The sequence below is a fragment of the Lampetra planeri genome, chromosome 33, assembly GCF_965212315.1.
Source record: "Lampetra planeri chromosome 33, kcLamPlan1.2.h2, whole genome shotgun sequence".
Lineage (NCBI taxonomy): Eukaryota > Metazoa > Chordata > Hyperoartia > Petromyzontiformes > Petromyzontidae > Lampetra > Lampetra planeri.
Window position 1 is genome coordinate 9,601,617 of NC_136139.1, and position 15,569 is coordinate 9,617,185.

The 15,569-nt window shown below is 47.8% G+C and overlaps 1 protein-coding gene across 1 annotated transcript in view; it reads left to right on the forward strand.

The window, feature by feature from the left end:
* Window positions 1-6,772: 6,772 nt before the first annotated feature.
* LOC144729771 (ATP-dependent translocase ABCB1-like) overlaps window positions 6,773-15,569 on the forward strand; it is a 51,649-nt gene continuing 42,852 nt past the window's right edge. Inside the window, exons 1-4 of the mRNA XM_078610255.1 lie at window positions 6,773-6,993; window positions 11,667-11,726; window positions 12,687-12,883; window positions 13,982-14,194. Of these exons, the coding sequence (XP_078466381.1) occupies window positions 6,988-6,993; window positions 11,667-11,726; window positions 12,687-12,883; window positions 13,982-14,194 (476 nt within the window). The 5' untranslated portion in view covers window positions 6,773-6,987. The remainder of the gene's footprint in view (window positions 6,994-11,666; window positions 11,727-12,686; window positions 12,884-13,981; window positions 14,195-15,569) is intronic.

The following is a 15,569-nucleotide window of genomic DNA, read 5'->3' on the forward strand; positions in this document are numbered from 1 at the left end:
CCTACTCTCATCGTGTAACCGTGCACACACGCGCGACGCTTTGGTCGCTCCACTGCTGGATGAGGGCCCACCCCACAACCGTGGGGTTGGCGAAAGAGGCGTGGGGGGGGGGGCACATAATTGATCTTGCTGCACTGCACTCGTTTGACAACGGAGCCCTGCAGAAGTCCACACTAACACCTGTGCCCATGCACGGCGGTGGCCCATCCAAGCCCTAATCCAGTCTCGAGCCTGCGTCGCGCTCCGATTAGCACGGCGGGCCACGTGCGCAGCCACATAAGCTCAACGCATCGTCGCACGTACGATGATGTTGGGCGCGTTCCAGGTGATTTCGAGTCTTAGGTTTTGACTATGCAGGCTTGTGCAGCTATCGAGCTGTTGTTTCACGGCTTTATGAATTGTTCAATAGAACGTGTATTACACTGGTCAACATAAAAAAAAAATTCTGGCCTGGACTTTTGCAGCTGTTTTAGACTAATTTCAGGGTGCTGATCCCAAATCTGATCTCAGATTTGCTCTATCACATCTCATTTTTATGCTATCGGCATACCCCATTTTCATTGATTTTACCCGAAATTAACTCTGTCACTTATGATTGCAAGTTGTTGCGAGTCAGTGACTGCTTTAGTGTTAAAATATGGTGCTGTATTTTTCGGAAAGTGTCTTTATAATATAATTTTATGTAGATATACACATTATTTAATATTTTTCTTCTGCAGTTTTTATTGAAAATGCTATATTTGATATCTCAAAAACCTGATGTGATAGACAAAAACTGATGCCAGATTTGGAATCAGCACCCCAAAATTACATTAAAACCGTTGGAATACCTTATGCCAGAAAAAGTGTGTTGACCAGTGCTATCACAGAATAATAGTGTGCGCGGTGTGTGGGCGTGGCAGTTTGCGCACTGCACTAGGGAAGCTGGCCACCTTGGTTCAATTCCTGGCCACGCAAAAACAACAACAACAAGCCATCTTCTTGGTTCTTTCGGTAAAGTCACGTAGAATGGAAATCATAAAATAATACAAATAAAACATAATAAAATAATTCTCACGACGTTTCGTCTTCTCGACAGACCTGTTCTACACCTAAGGACGGCTGCTTGCGTTGTGGCCGAAACGTCGTGAGAATTATTTTCTTATGTTAAATTTTTATTATTTAATTATTTCCATTCTACGTGACTTTACCGAAAGAACCAAGAAGATGAATCCCTGCACTCACGAAAGCTTTAAATCGAAACAACAAGCCAAGTAAGCCTATCTGAACCTATCCTGGACCCGCAGGAGGTCGACTCAGCCTTAAATTAATTCCTGCTGCGAGACTGGGGAGACAAAGGTGGCCGGCCGTGGACCTGGCCACACCAACACTTCGTACGATGTGCCAATCTTCAAATAAAGTGTTTCCCTCTTTTTGTGTGTTGTGTCACGTCATGTCGGATCTCTCACAGAGCCTTGCAACCAATGGTGTTAGAGAACGCCCCGTGGAAGTGGGTACCACAAGCTGCCTCTGAGATCATTCCAAGTGATTTCTCGTCCACATAGATTGGGATCGGGGGGGGGGCAGCATTTTAAACATCAGCCTTGGGAGGAGGCAAAGGCAGCTGGAACGTGTCGCGGACCTCACCATTATTAAAACTAAACTATTTAACTATCTTTATTTATACAGGGAAGGCCCACTGAGCTATATAGCTCCCTTTTCAGAAGCCACCTGGCCACAAATGATAGCTCAAATACTCTAAATTATAAATGCACGTCGATTCTAAATGTGGAGGGAAAACTCGAGGACCCGGGGAAAAATCCACGCGACCACAGGGAGAGAGAAACGCACACTCGAAATACACAGCAGGTGTCAGGGTCGGGATCGTACTCACGACCTCCTGTATGCTGGGAGAGAGAGTTAACATCTCGCAACCGCGGCACTCCCTCTCCTCCCACGTCTTCTGAAATCTCTCCTCACCTCCGCCCAAGTTCCCCCTTTCACCAATCCCCTTTTCACCTCTTTCCCCACCCCTGACCGTTTCTCTCTCCCGTCAAATCCTCTTCCTTTTCAAATTCCCTGGTATAAACAACGGGGAGAGAGAGAGAGAGAAAGACATACGAACCCGAAATATATACAGTAGGCGTCAGGGTCGGGATCGAACCTCCACCCCCGATCTCCGACCTCCTGTATACCAGGCGAGGTAGTTAACATCTCGCCACCGTGTCAAATAGGTGCTCGCCCAGGGCACACTCATCCCCTACGGTTTGCAGGGCCAAAGGTGAGGGATCTTTGCCATGGGCGTGAGAGCGAGCGCGCGTGTGTGTGTGTGTGGTGCGTAACCGCGCGCCTTCGTCACACCAACACACAAAACAACGCGCGCGATAAGTCCATCTTCTCATTGCTGACGCCGTTTTATCTCCCCGCCGATCCGAAGCGGATTGGGGGGGGGGGCCTTGATCAACTTCGCACCGCGTAGACCACGTGCCCTGACCCAGACGTGGGCCCCCCATGGGGGGCGTCTGCCAAGGGAGAGGGGAAAAGAAGAGGATAGTGACTAACAGTGGTGCGGCGATAGCGATCTTCGGCGCTCCTTTGTTTGCCTTGCCCTTGCTCGGCGTGCCGAGGCTGGGGGGGGGGCTCAAGGTCTGTCTGGCAAGCAAGGACCCGGCGGCTGATATAAATAACGGATGGATCGCGTCGGAGTTATCAAGGTGCTGCATCGGTGTGAGCTTATGCACGGAATGAGAGTATTAATTGAGAATAAAAAGCAGTTGTTCTTGTTGTTTCTACCGTCGCCGAGAGCATGGGAAGATGACGACGTTTCGGCTGGCATTCTACACAAAATGTTGAGCATTACATCCGAGAGTGATTCTTTTAAAAAGAAAAGTGAGTGAGTGGCGTGGTAGTTTGCACACCGCACGACGATTCATGGGCCACCTGGGTTCAAATCCTGGCCATGCAACAACAACAACAACACGCCAATCATCACCTAGACAGTGAACTGAAACACGTACACCAAGCTCTCAAGATGAATGTATGGTCGGACCACACAATCCGTAAAGCTATCACCCCAACCGTTGGGAAAGAACCATCTGAGGACCCGATCAAAACCATCGCCTTGCCATACATAGCAGGGGTCACCAAAAATATTTCCAAAATCTTGAGCAAACACAAGATCCAGGCTCAATTTATCACAGTACATAAAATTCGTGATCTGATCCCATCTGTTAAGGATAGTATCCCTTATATACAATACCCTGGCGTCTACAAACTAAGTTGTGTCTGCGGCAGTAGTTACATTGAGGAAACTAAGCGACATGTCTCGGACCGTGTTCGTGAGCATGAGGCAGATTTTAAACACGGTAGGACCAACAATTCAGCCGTGGCTGATCATTTTTTTACGCGGTTGGCTCACACGATATTGATTTCTCTAAGACGAAGGTACTTTGCAAGCCCACTGTCTATCAACAAAGATTCGTTCATGAAGCCATCCACATATACATACACAGACACAATTTCAACAGAGAGGATGGGTACACACTCAGCAACCATTGGAAGGACATCATCAACCAGTCATAACTGACTGTGATGTTCCCATCCTACCACCTTCCGATGTTAGTTGTTATTTTCCCCGTGGCTTCGGCTCTCCGATTTTACATTAACATGCCAATCTCTCACATTAACATGCTAATCTCTCACATGAACACGCTAATCTCTCACATTAACATGCTAATCTCTCACATTAACACGATAATCTCTCACATTAACATGCTAATCTCTCACATTAACACGCTAATCTCTCACATTAACACGCTAATCTCTCACATTAACATGCTCATCTCTCACATTAACACGCTAATCTCTCACATTAACATGCTAATCTCTCACATTAACATGCTAATCTCTTACATTAACATGCTAATCTCTCACATTAACACGCTAATCTCTCACAATAACACGCTAATCTCTCACATTAACACGCTAATCTCTCACATTAACATGCTAATCTCTCACATTAACATGCTAATCTCTCACATTAACATGCTAATCTCTCACATTAACACGCTAATCTCTCACAATAACACGCTAATCTCTCACATTAACACGCTAATCTCTCACATTAACATGCTAATCTCTCACATTAACATGCGAATCTCTCATATTAACATGCTAATCTCTCACATTAACATGCTAATCTCTCACATTAACATGCTAATCTCCCACATTAACATGCTAATATCTCATTAATATGCTAATCTCTCACATTAACATGCTAATCTCTCACAATAACACGCTAATCTCTCACATTAACATGCTAATCTCTCACATTAACATGCTAATCTCTCACATTAACATGATAATCTCTCACATTAACATGATAATCTCTCACATTAACACGATAATTTCTCACATTAACATGCTAATCTCTCACATTAACATGATAATCTCTCACATTAACATGATAATCTCTCACATTAAATGCTCATCTCTCACATTACCATGATAATCTCTCACATTAACATGATAATATCTCACATTACATGATGATCTCTCACATTAACATGATAATCTCTCACATTAACATGATAATCTCTCGCATTGACATGCTAATCTCTCACATTAACATGCTAATCTCTCACATTAACATGCTAATCTCTCTCATTAACATGCTAATATCTCACATTAACATGGTCATGTCTCACATTAACATGCTAATCTCTCACATTAACATGATAATCTCTCGCATTAACATGCTAATCTCTCACATTAACATGATAATCTCTCACATTAACATGCTAATCTCTCACATTAACATGCTAATCTCTCACATTAACATGCTAATCTCTCACATTAACATGCTAATCTCTCACATTAACACGCTAATCTCTCACAATAACACGCTAATCTCTCACATTAACACGCTAATCTCTCACATTAACATGCTAATCTCTCACATTAACATGCGAATCTCTCATATTAACATGCTAATCTCTCACATTAACATGCTAATCTCTCACATTAACATGCTAATCTCCCACATTAACATGCTAATATCTCATTAATATGCTAATCTCTCACAATGACATGCTAATCTCTCACAATAACACGCTAATCTCTCACATTAACATGCTAATCTCTCACATTAACATGCTAATCTCTCACATTAACATGATAATCTCTCACATTAACATGATAATCTCTCACATTAACACGATAATTTCTCACATTAACATGCTAATCTCTCACATTGACATGCTAATCTCTCACATTAACATGCTAATCTCTCACATTAACATCAGTAGCCCCGCCCACGTTATGGCTACACCCATTTTAAACCTTTAGAACAGTCGGCCTCAGCAGCTTCACTCTTTTTTTTCCCTCCTGATGACGACCGCTTGTGTTGTGATCGAAACGTCGTGTTAGTTTATTTGAACCTATCTACGTGACTTTTACCGAAAGACCCAAAGGATATGAATACCTGCAGTCGCGAAAGCTTCAAGTCAAGATCTCTCCGAGCCTATATTCTGGACTCGCAGTTGGTAGACCCTTAAATGAATCTCTGCTGCGACGCTGGGGGGAGACGAGGAAGGGTACCGAAATAGGCGAGGACTTTGGTGGTTTTTTTGCCCGCTGTCACTTAACCAGGGAGTCGCGAGAGCGAGGGTGTGGCAGGGGGAGGGTTCGATAAAAATCCTTGGTTTCTGGAGTAGGGATTGTGTGGGGAGAATAGAGTGAGATGAGAGGAAGGAGAGTGCGTGCAGAGGCAGTGCAGTGATGGTTGTCTGAACCGGTCCTGCGGTGTGTTAACGTCGCTACGAGGAAGACAAAGGCCGCCGGGCGTGGTGCTGGCCACCCACCCCCTCATGTGCTCGCTAACAGCACTTGCTCCAACAGTCTGTTATAGGCTACAGGAGGGTGTCGTTGTCTTTGTTATAGTTACGAAACGTGGACAACCTTTACAGCAACATCTGCGCCGGCTTGAAATATTAAGTATTGGGCTTCAACTACGATCCATCCCTGGGTTTAACCACACGAATACTGGATTGTGCGCAGAGCTCAAATATCTTAAAACGTATTGCACTTGCCCATGCATACCCCTCCCCTCTCATCTCACTCTACTCTCTGCACATTCCCATCTCACTCCACGCGCCCTCCTTAGCGCAACAGCGCTAAAGCACTGCGCCACTGCTCCGCGCACACTACAAAGATCCCCCGTATAGCCTTCACATACTGTAGGGGCAAGTGCTGTTAGCGAGCACCTATGAAGGCCGGAACATTACACGAAGGGGTCGGTGGCCAGCACCACGCCCGACCGCCTTTGTCTCCCCAGTGGCGATGTTTATACACCGCACCAGGTTATCAATTGAGGCTGAGTCGACCTAGGGAAGGCCCAGGACCGGTTCAGATCATCGTCACCGATGTTGGCCGTGAGCGGTAATCGAACCCGGTGTGCCGGGTTCGTACTACACCACCGCCACACAGACACAACAACAACAACAACCGCCATTCGCCACTAAGTGGCGGTGATGTCACCACGACGCTTGTGCCAGGTCATGTGCACCTTGAGGCCACGTGATGTGTAGAAGACACGTACACACAGACACACACGGACACACAGACACACACACGTACACACAGACACACACGGACACACGCGCGCGCAAGGAATCGCGACCCCTTCTGACTCGTACACCCGCGGCGGGGCCCACCTTCTATGTCGACTTGGGGGATCAGCACAGGTCAAGTCCGCTCTTTGCTCCCAAGTAACCGTGCAATTATGACTGTGCGTGCTGTGGCTGCCGCTGCTGATTCTGCCCACGTGGAGGATCGTGGTAAATAATGGGGGCGCTGATAACGGCGCCCGGCCCGAGTGGCGATGGTTCGGACTTTGTCCGCGCGGCTGCCACCAAGTGTCGTCGCCTGTAAAGGTGAGGTTGGGACACACACCCCGGGGCAGTCAGTTCACGCGGGCGATCGGAGGCACCTCCACCACCGCCACCAACCATGAAGGTAGGACTCACGGCCCCCATTGGCGTGTCATCGTAACGCAGAGAAGAAGCCGGCGAAGGTCGGCCAACATACGGACTTCATCTTTAGTGCCTTGGCCTTTGGGGCCGTTGGGGCTTGTCCATTACGGTCACCGGTATCTCAGTGGTCTCCCCCGTTTCTCTCCGTCCATCGCTGCGTCTAGCAGCTTCTTGTTCTTCTTCTGCTGCTTTTGATTGGCAAGGTGATGTTGGTAACGTAACACGTGTAGATATGTTTGTATTTTACCAGGTAAGACCCCCCCACTGCGCTTTCTATACAGCCCTTTTTCAGAAGCGCCCTGGCCACAAATGATATCTCAACAAAAACGGCTTGTGATTTTGGACATTTATAGCAGCAAAATAATCAAAATTATCGACATGCATGTTCAGATCGATATTGAGAGTTCGATGAATGTTCCAACACGCTGTGTGAAACGGCATTGAGACAGACGCGCATCAAAGGAAACTGTGCGCACGTCAAGCTACGGTTACCACATCCAAGGTACAAATAACCGGGACGTATCGTGGGAAGAAGAAGTCTACAATGGCAGGGCTAGAAATCGGCTGAAATTACCGGGGGGAACTCATGGTTTAGTTGTATTTCTTCGTGTTTGGGTTATTTGTTTACCTTCTCCTTTGCACGACGAGCATGTCTTTGGCATTGTCTGATGTAGTAACGTTTTTACCCGCTCCTACTGGTCATCTGTGAAAAATCTGTATAGCTCATCGGATTCCTCCAGCACAAACAAATACAGTAAAACCTTGGATTGCGAGTAACTTGGTCTGCGAGTGTTTTGCAAGACGAGCAAAATTTTTTAATAAATATTAATTTGATAAACGAGCGAGGTCTTGCAATACGAGCAGTACGTGTATACGCTGTCTGCAGAGCATCACATGATCACAACTGATATACGAGTGCTTTGATATACGAGTGCTTTGATATACGAGTGCTTTGGATTACAAACACGTTTCCGGAACGAATTATGCTCGCAATCCAAGGTTTTACTGTATTCTGATTGTGAACTCGCCGTATTCTTCTTCATCTGTGATTCGTCGCTGTCGACGGCACCTGCGTGGGAGCAGCGGGTTCGCCGTTTCTTGTTGTTGTGGAGGTTCGCGGTTCGACTCCAGCGGCCGCCCTGGTTAATACCGCAGTGTGTCTTTGTATGTATGTTGTGCTTCTTTCGCACCATACGTATCCAACCGTGCTAATCGGAGGTACGGGGGAAGGACAACAAGCAACGTCATTTCCCGTGATGTCACGTGTTTTGGAGAGAGCCGGTCGGATAACAAACTAAACACAAAAAGCACTTCTAAAGTAGATGCGTTTTCGATATGGATTTAAAAGTGCATAGCTCAAAGTTGCTTCCCAATATCGGAAGGAAGAGTGTTCCAGACCGTAGTAATAATAACACTGGTCAACACACTTTTTCTGGCATAAGGTATTCCAACGGGTTTAAGGTAATTTTGGGGTGCTGATTGCAAATCTGGCATCAGTTTTTGTCTATCACATCAGGTTTTTGAGATATCAAATATTGCATTTTCAATAAAAACTTCGGAAAAAAAATATTAAATAAATGTGGATATCTACATAAAATTATATTATAAACACACTATCCTAAAAATACAGCACCATATTTTAACACTAAAGCAGTCACTGACTCGCAACAACTTGCAATCATAAGTGACAGAGTTAATTTCGGGTAAAATCAATGAAAATGGGGTATGCCGATAGCATAAAAATGAGATGTGATAGAGCAAATCTGAGATCAGATTTGGAATCAACACCCTGAAATTAGTCTAAAACAGCTGCAAAAGTCCAGGCCAGAAAAACATGTTTTTTTTTTTATGTTGACCAGTGTAATACACGCCATTTGATATGCGTTGTACTTTTCAGGAACGCATCTCCGACGTAAACCGGGGTATTACTGCACTACAAAGTATTTGGTGATACTGGCAGTAGTGCACAACGAACAACAACCAACTCCAACACCCACGTCAACAATACCGTGGCCGTAAAACGAATAATCCAAATATATCATCGACAACGTTTCGGACAAGAAGGCGTGAGGTGCCATTGCCCGAGACGTCGCGGATTGCATGTGTAGTATATTTAGACACGTAGGTAAAAAATGTCATAAAAATACATTTATTTTTATTTTATTTTCTTTCTTTCTTTTTTACCTACGTGACTTTACCGAAAAAACCAAAGAGTATGGACCCTTGCAGTCATGTGAGTGTGTGTGAGTGTGTGAGTGTGTGTGAGTGTGTGTGTGAGTGTGTGTGAGTGTGTGAGTGTGTGTGTGAGTGCGTGAGTGAGTGCGTGAGTGTGTGTGTGTGAGTGTGTGTGAGTGCGTGTGAGTGTGTGAGAGTGTGTGTGAGTGTGTGAGTGTGTGTGAGTGTGTGTGTGAGTGTGTGAGTGTGTGTGAGTGTGTGTGTGAGTGTGTGAGTGTGTGAGTGTGTGAGTGAGTGTGTGAGTGTGTGTGTGTGTGAGTGTGTGTGTGAGTGTGTGTGTGAGTGTGTGAGTGTGTGTGTGAGTGTGTGTGAATGTGTGAGTGCGTGTGTGAGTGCGTGTGAGAGTGTGTGTGTGAGTGTGTGAGAGTGTGTGAGTGTGTGTGTGAGTGTGTGTGTGAGTGTGTGTGAGTGTGTGTGTGAGTGTGTGAGTGTGTGTGAGTGTGTGAGTGTGTGTGAGTGTGTGTGTGAGTGTGTGTGTGAGAGTGTGTGTGAGTGTGTGAGTGTGTGTGTGAGTGTGAGTGTGTGAGTTTGAGTGTGTGAGTGTGTGTGTGAGTGTGTGAGTGAGTGAGTGTGTGTGTGAGTGTGTGAGTGTGTGTGTGAGTGTGTGAGTGCGTGTGTGAGTGCGTGTGTGAGTGTATGAGAGTGTGTGAGTGTGTGTGAGTGTGTGAGTGAGTGTGTGTGTGTGAGTGTGTGAGAGTGTGTGTGTGTGAGAGTGTGTGAGTGTGTGTGAGTGTGTGTGTGAGTGAGTGTGTGTGAGTGTGTGTGTGTACGCGCGCACAGTGGGGGGAGCGGTAGTGTGGTGGTCAGCGTGCTGCGCTACGAACCCGGCGACCCGAGTTCGATTCCCGCTCACGGCCAATAACCAGTGACGATTTTCTGAACCAGTCCTGGGCCTCCCCTAGGTCGACTCAGCCTCAAATGAGTACTTGGCACGTTGTGTGAACATCGCCACTGAGGAGACAAAGACGGCCGGGCGTGGTGCTGGCTACCCACAAACTCGCGTATCGAGCCGGCTTTCATAGGCGCTTGCGAACAGCACTTGCCCCAACACTCTGTTAAGGCTATACGGGGATCTTTGCCTTGCACATTGGCCAACCTTATGTTGGTGTGTTCACCACGGTTAATTGGTAAGGTAGATGAAGGTGGAAGCGGTTACACGTGGCACCTGGGTCTCTTCTGTCATCTGTCAGCCATCCTTCACCACGTGGCCTCAGAATGCACCGAGCGCCTTTGAGGGCTCAATCGCCGTGGTGACGTCCCCGCCACTTAGTGGCTGTTGTTGTTTTTGTTGTTGACGTTGCCCATTGGCCACAGCGGCTGCTTGCTGCTGTTGCAACGTTGGCCAGGTGATGGTGACTCACACCTGTGCTGGGTCGCTCGCACGACCGTTGATGGCTTGCCGCCACGTGGCCAAGCTGTTGCCAGGACGCATAGGGCGCTCTGCCTCTTGCACGGCGGCCTGTGTACAGCAGGCCTCTTGTCAAATCCACTGCTGGATGATGATCTCAGATTGAGCGCGCTGCGCAGGTCCCTCCTGGGTGTCTTCTGAGCAAGTTGTACATTGCACCACGCTGAGTCCATGCGGGTTCATGACGAAGGTGGAATGCGTTGGCGCGGGAGCATAGAAGTATAGTACAGCAATATATGGTTGCTGCATTGCCCTCTGTCGCACCGCACACTAGTCCCGCAGCAGCCTATAACACCTGCTATGCACAGCGGCCACCCCATGCAATTACTATTCTGGCTCCCAACCCGTGTTTAGCTTCGGAGATCCGTAGAGACCATGGGTGGAAAAAACCCGATTTTACCAGCGGCAGGCATCTGGTTTATTCTTTAATAAAATTAAACCCGATTTCGGGGAATTACGACCTGGTTTAATGAATACGAAACTCTGATCCAAGGCTTAGGCTGCTTCCTCGTCGGTGCTGCTATCATCGTACTCGGGGGGGCCGTCGGGCACGGGGTAGTCGTAGAATGCGGCGGGCAGGTTGGTCGTGATGCACACGAGCTTCTCCTCCACAATCGTGGGCGCCAGTGAGTTCCTTCGCTTGGAATGGATGAAGCCCATCGTTGAGAAGTGCGGTTCTGCAATTAAAACCAATTAAACCGGATTTATCCTAATCTCAGATGATCGGGTTTAATATAAAAAGACAATTAAACCCGATTGTAAAAAACCCAACTGTGCCACCCTTGGTAGAGACCCGGGGCACATTCCGGGTGATTCGGTCATCAGCTCTTCACCGGGTGTCGTGCACCACGGTATATTCATCATCAGTCACCGTCATCATCTGCCATGGTTAATCCACTGCTGGATTGAAGGCCTCTCAGAAAGCCGCCACGCACAACGGGCACACAACGTTGTTACAACGCTCACGTGCGCGTTGTCGTGCGCGTTGTCGGTGTGCGTCGTATCACTTACAGGACGAGAAGAAAAAGTATCCCTCTAAGAAGACATCGCAGCCAGTAAGACCGCTAGACCTGGTGAGTGTGCGCGCGTGCGAGTACAATTATGGCGAATCGCCTGACGAAGCTGGTTGTAATCACCAGCGAATGGTAAATGCTGCGGGTTTACTCTCCAACACACCGGTGTGCTGAAGTAGCCCTTTTTGTTTACGTGACAAACCTTGCTAATTGACTGTGTCGGGTGGTGGCGGGTTTAACGACACATTTAGATATTTACGCGTTCTAACCCCCCCACCTCCATTGTTATGAACCAATACAAACCACACAGAGCCGTTGGGTCAGAAACTCAGAAATGCTTTAACGAAACCACCACAACAGAACGGGGTGAATTGGTGTCGGTGCGGGACGCTGCCGCGGTGTAAATGGTCAGCACATTGGACTCGCATACTCCACAGAGGCCACCCGCTCGACTTGACCTCCAGGACGCGGCAGTTGAAACAATGGGGCCAGCGGCTTTCCCAGGCCTCTACCCCCCCCGCCTCCCTCGGCCTCTGTCCACCCAGCACTGTAAATGAGTACAACCGCAGTGAGTCCGTTATCGGCAGGGTGGGTGGGACAGTGCAGCTCTCGACTGCGTAGACCAGAGGGATCACAGAGGTAGCTCTCCGATATTCGCCTCCGCGGGACCGCTCTCGAATACGAATGGTCGCACTGCTCTGGAGGAGGTCCGAATGGACGCTTCATCAGTGTGTGTACGTATGTATGTTGAACTTCTTTCGCACCGTACGTAGCCAGCGGCGCGAATCGAAGGTTGCGATGTCGATAGCGCAATCGTAATAACATTTTGGGTGGTTACAAAAGAGCACACCGAACATGCGTAAGCGTGAAAGGAAAATGCGGGGACTGTGAACGAGGTTACTCGGTGTCACTTCAGAGTTTACTTCAGGTTACGCCTCGGGGGTTAATTTCAGTCAATTCCCCGGCCAATAAAACGAAAGCAATGTCGCAAACTCCACACGCGTCTGCGCTTGGGCCCAGTTCCGCTTTGCAGACCGGTGGGACATCTTCCTCATGGTGGTGGGGACGCTGTCGGCCGTGGGCCACGGGGTCACCTACCCCATCCTCTTCATGGTGTTTGGCGACATGACCTCGTCCTTCGTGGACTTCGGCAAAGTGGACCAGTGCCAAGGGAACTTCTCCTGCATCGGCAACATCCTCGCAAACGTCACCTTCGAGTGAGAGAGAGCAAAATCTCCACGCACGGACAGATCGATTCGTTTTATTGATGACAATTTTAATTACTTTGACAACAATAACAACCGCGCAGCCTTCGCGCGTAATAAGAGGCTTTAAACGATCACACCTTAAGCTATTTCTATAAACATCGTCACGGTCTGGGGTTCACCATTGAAATGAAGAATCGGATCCTTTTTCTCTCGTTTCTGTTCTCTCATTTGCATCGTTTCCGATTCTCTTTCGGTATTGTTTGAAGTCACGTTCATTCTTCGGGCATAAATGTGGCATCAGCACATCGTTTTGGGGGGGGTTATGCCGTGGCTAGCCAGAGTAGCCACATCAACGTGTGTAGTTGTATGCTCCCGTTCTCGACAGCCACCAACCCGCACTGACTAGCGTGGTGAAGTATGGTCAAAACAAGGCCGTGACCATGGAGTCAACATTGGGGGTGACAAATCTTCCAGGGGGTCTGGGCGTCCCCCCCCCCCCCAGCAAAAAAAAATCAAAATTTGAAAACGAATTTCCTGCCTAAAAGAAAAAAAAAAGCACTAACACATGGGATGGGCTTTTATTTATTTATTTTATTACAATAATGTCTAGGAGTGTATTGTATTACATTGCTCTGCTTTTTTTTTACCTTTTCTTGTTTCATTGTATGTAATGGCAGAGATTCGGGATTAATAAAGTACAACCATAACCACAATCATATAAACAGAAATCAATTTTATCGCAATATATTAGGGGGGGACATTTTGAGCATATTTTAATATTGGGGGGGGGGGTGTGTCCCCCCCCCCCCCCAATATATATGATAATTACGGCCTTGGGTCAGAATAACCGGCGCGGCGTGGGGAGGCCCTCATCCAGCAGCGATTTGACATAGGGGCTGTCCACGGTACTCCCTGTCACTGTGTTTATCAAGGTATTCAACTCCGCGCAGTTTTTTGATTTGGACTTTCACACACTGAATTCGCCGCGTGTCAATCGCACGCTCTTCACGATCAACACTGACCCACGTTAAATCAGCGTCAATCCCCATTTCGTATTCATCGACACTGACGCTGATCGACGCGTCGGCGCCCACCCGCTCGTTGCAGCATCGAAGACAAGATGACGGAGTACGCCTACTCCTTCATGGGCGGCGGCGCGGCCGTGATGGTGCTGGGCACGGTGCAGGTGGCGTGCTGGGCGGCGGCGGGTGCGCGCCAGGCCCAACGCGTGCGCCGGCTCCTCTTCCGCTCCATCCTGCGGCAGGACGCCGCCTGGTTCGACTCGAGCCAAGCCGGCGAGCTCGGCAACTGCCTCACCGAGTGAGTGGACCGGCGCTCACCGCCGCCGCCGCCGCTCCCCCTTCCTCGGGCAGCCGCGGTTACCACCCGCCCGTGGCGTTCCCTGTGAGGTGGCAGCCCGTCCTGGGGAAGTCTTCCGAGTGTTCCCAGGAGGTTAAAGAACCCCGGTTTTTGTCAGTTGTGGAGTAGTAGTAGCAGGAGCGGTGGTAATAATCACAATGATGACAACACCACCGCTCAAGACAATGCATTTTGCGTGAAGGTATCCCTTCTTCTGATAATGCGAGACATGTTCTTCTTCTCCTACTTCTTCTTCCCATGATGTATAATTGCGGTGTTTTGTAGCTCGGAGGTGGTAACCCTGTCAGCACCGCGCGGTGCTTTCAGGAGGGTTTGGCAAACTCTGGTACCGGATGCAGGCGGTTGGGACGCTTCAAGGTAGTTGAAATAGATTCGTGTTTTCACGTCCATGTCAGTGCCCACGACGTAGCCCTCGTCCTGATTAACCAAAGTTAGAAAATCATCTCGGAAATTCCTGCGATTTGTAGAGTAGTTTGTGACCAACAAATCAGGTGCACAGATTAAAGTGGCAGGGGGGGGGGGGTGTGTCAGGTGGAGCAGTTTGCCTTGAGCCTCAGATCTGAAGAGGTCTCAGAACGAGCAGCGGGAGCCGCATAGGGGGCACCACAAAAAAAGGCCGAAAGGGCCTCATCTGGAATTTTGCCCCAGGCCTCCAAAAACCTTTTGGTGGCCCTGTCAGACATTGAGCCTTCTCCTCAGACCACCGTAACGTGCACACTCCAAGGATCCTCATCCTAATCGGTCGCTGTGGACGGGCTCTTTAGCACCTGACAGGATCACAAACATGATAATAGTTTTTTTAAATAATGTGCATACATTATCAGAGTTATGTTTTTTGTTTGCATTACGACTGCAGGTATTGTGGTCTATGCAAACATGACTCCTTGTAAAAAAGGTGTCAGTTTTGTTGCCAGATAAAAGGGTACAAAACCAATTATCATATTTTTTCTTCTGGCAAATGAGGTTCCAATGGAGGATCACAAACGTTTTGCTGCAAAATGTGTTTTTTTTTATATATATAAAAAATAGCCTGATTCGTGCCAGTGGCTCTCATCAGCAACGTTAAGTGTTGGGCCACTTTGTTAAGGTGACGTGAATATGGTTTAGGGGTTATTAGTGGGATTACAAAAATAAAATAAAAATCCCATGGTTGTGATTTCCATCTCCCAGGTTTTTAAAATTCCATATTATCTGATGGGAAAGATTCTTTAAAATTTATAGAATCAAGCCACGTGTTTTAAACAGTTCCTATACGGGCCACATACCAGAGGTGTCACCTGTCGGTACCGCCGATGGCGGCGAAATGTTAACGATC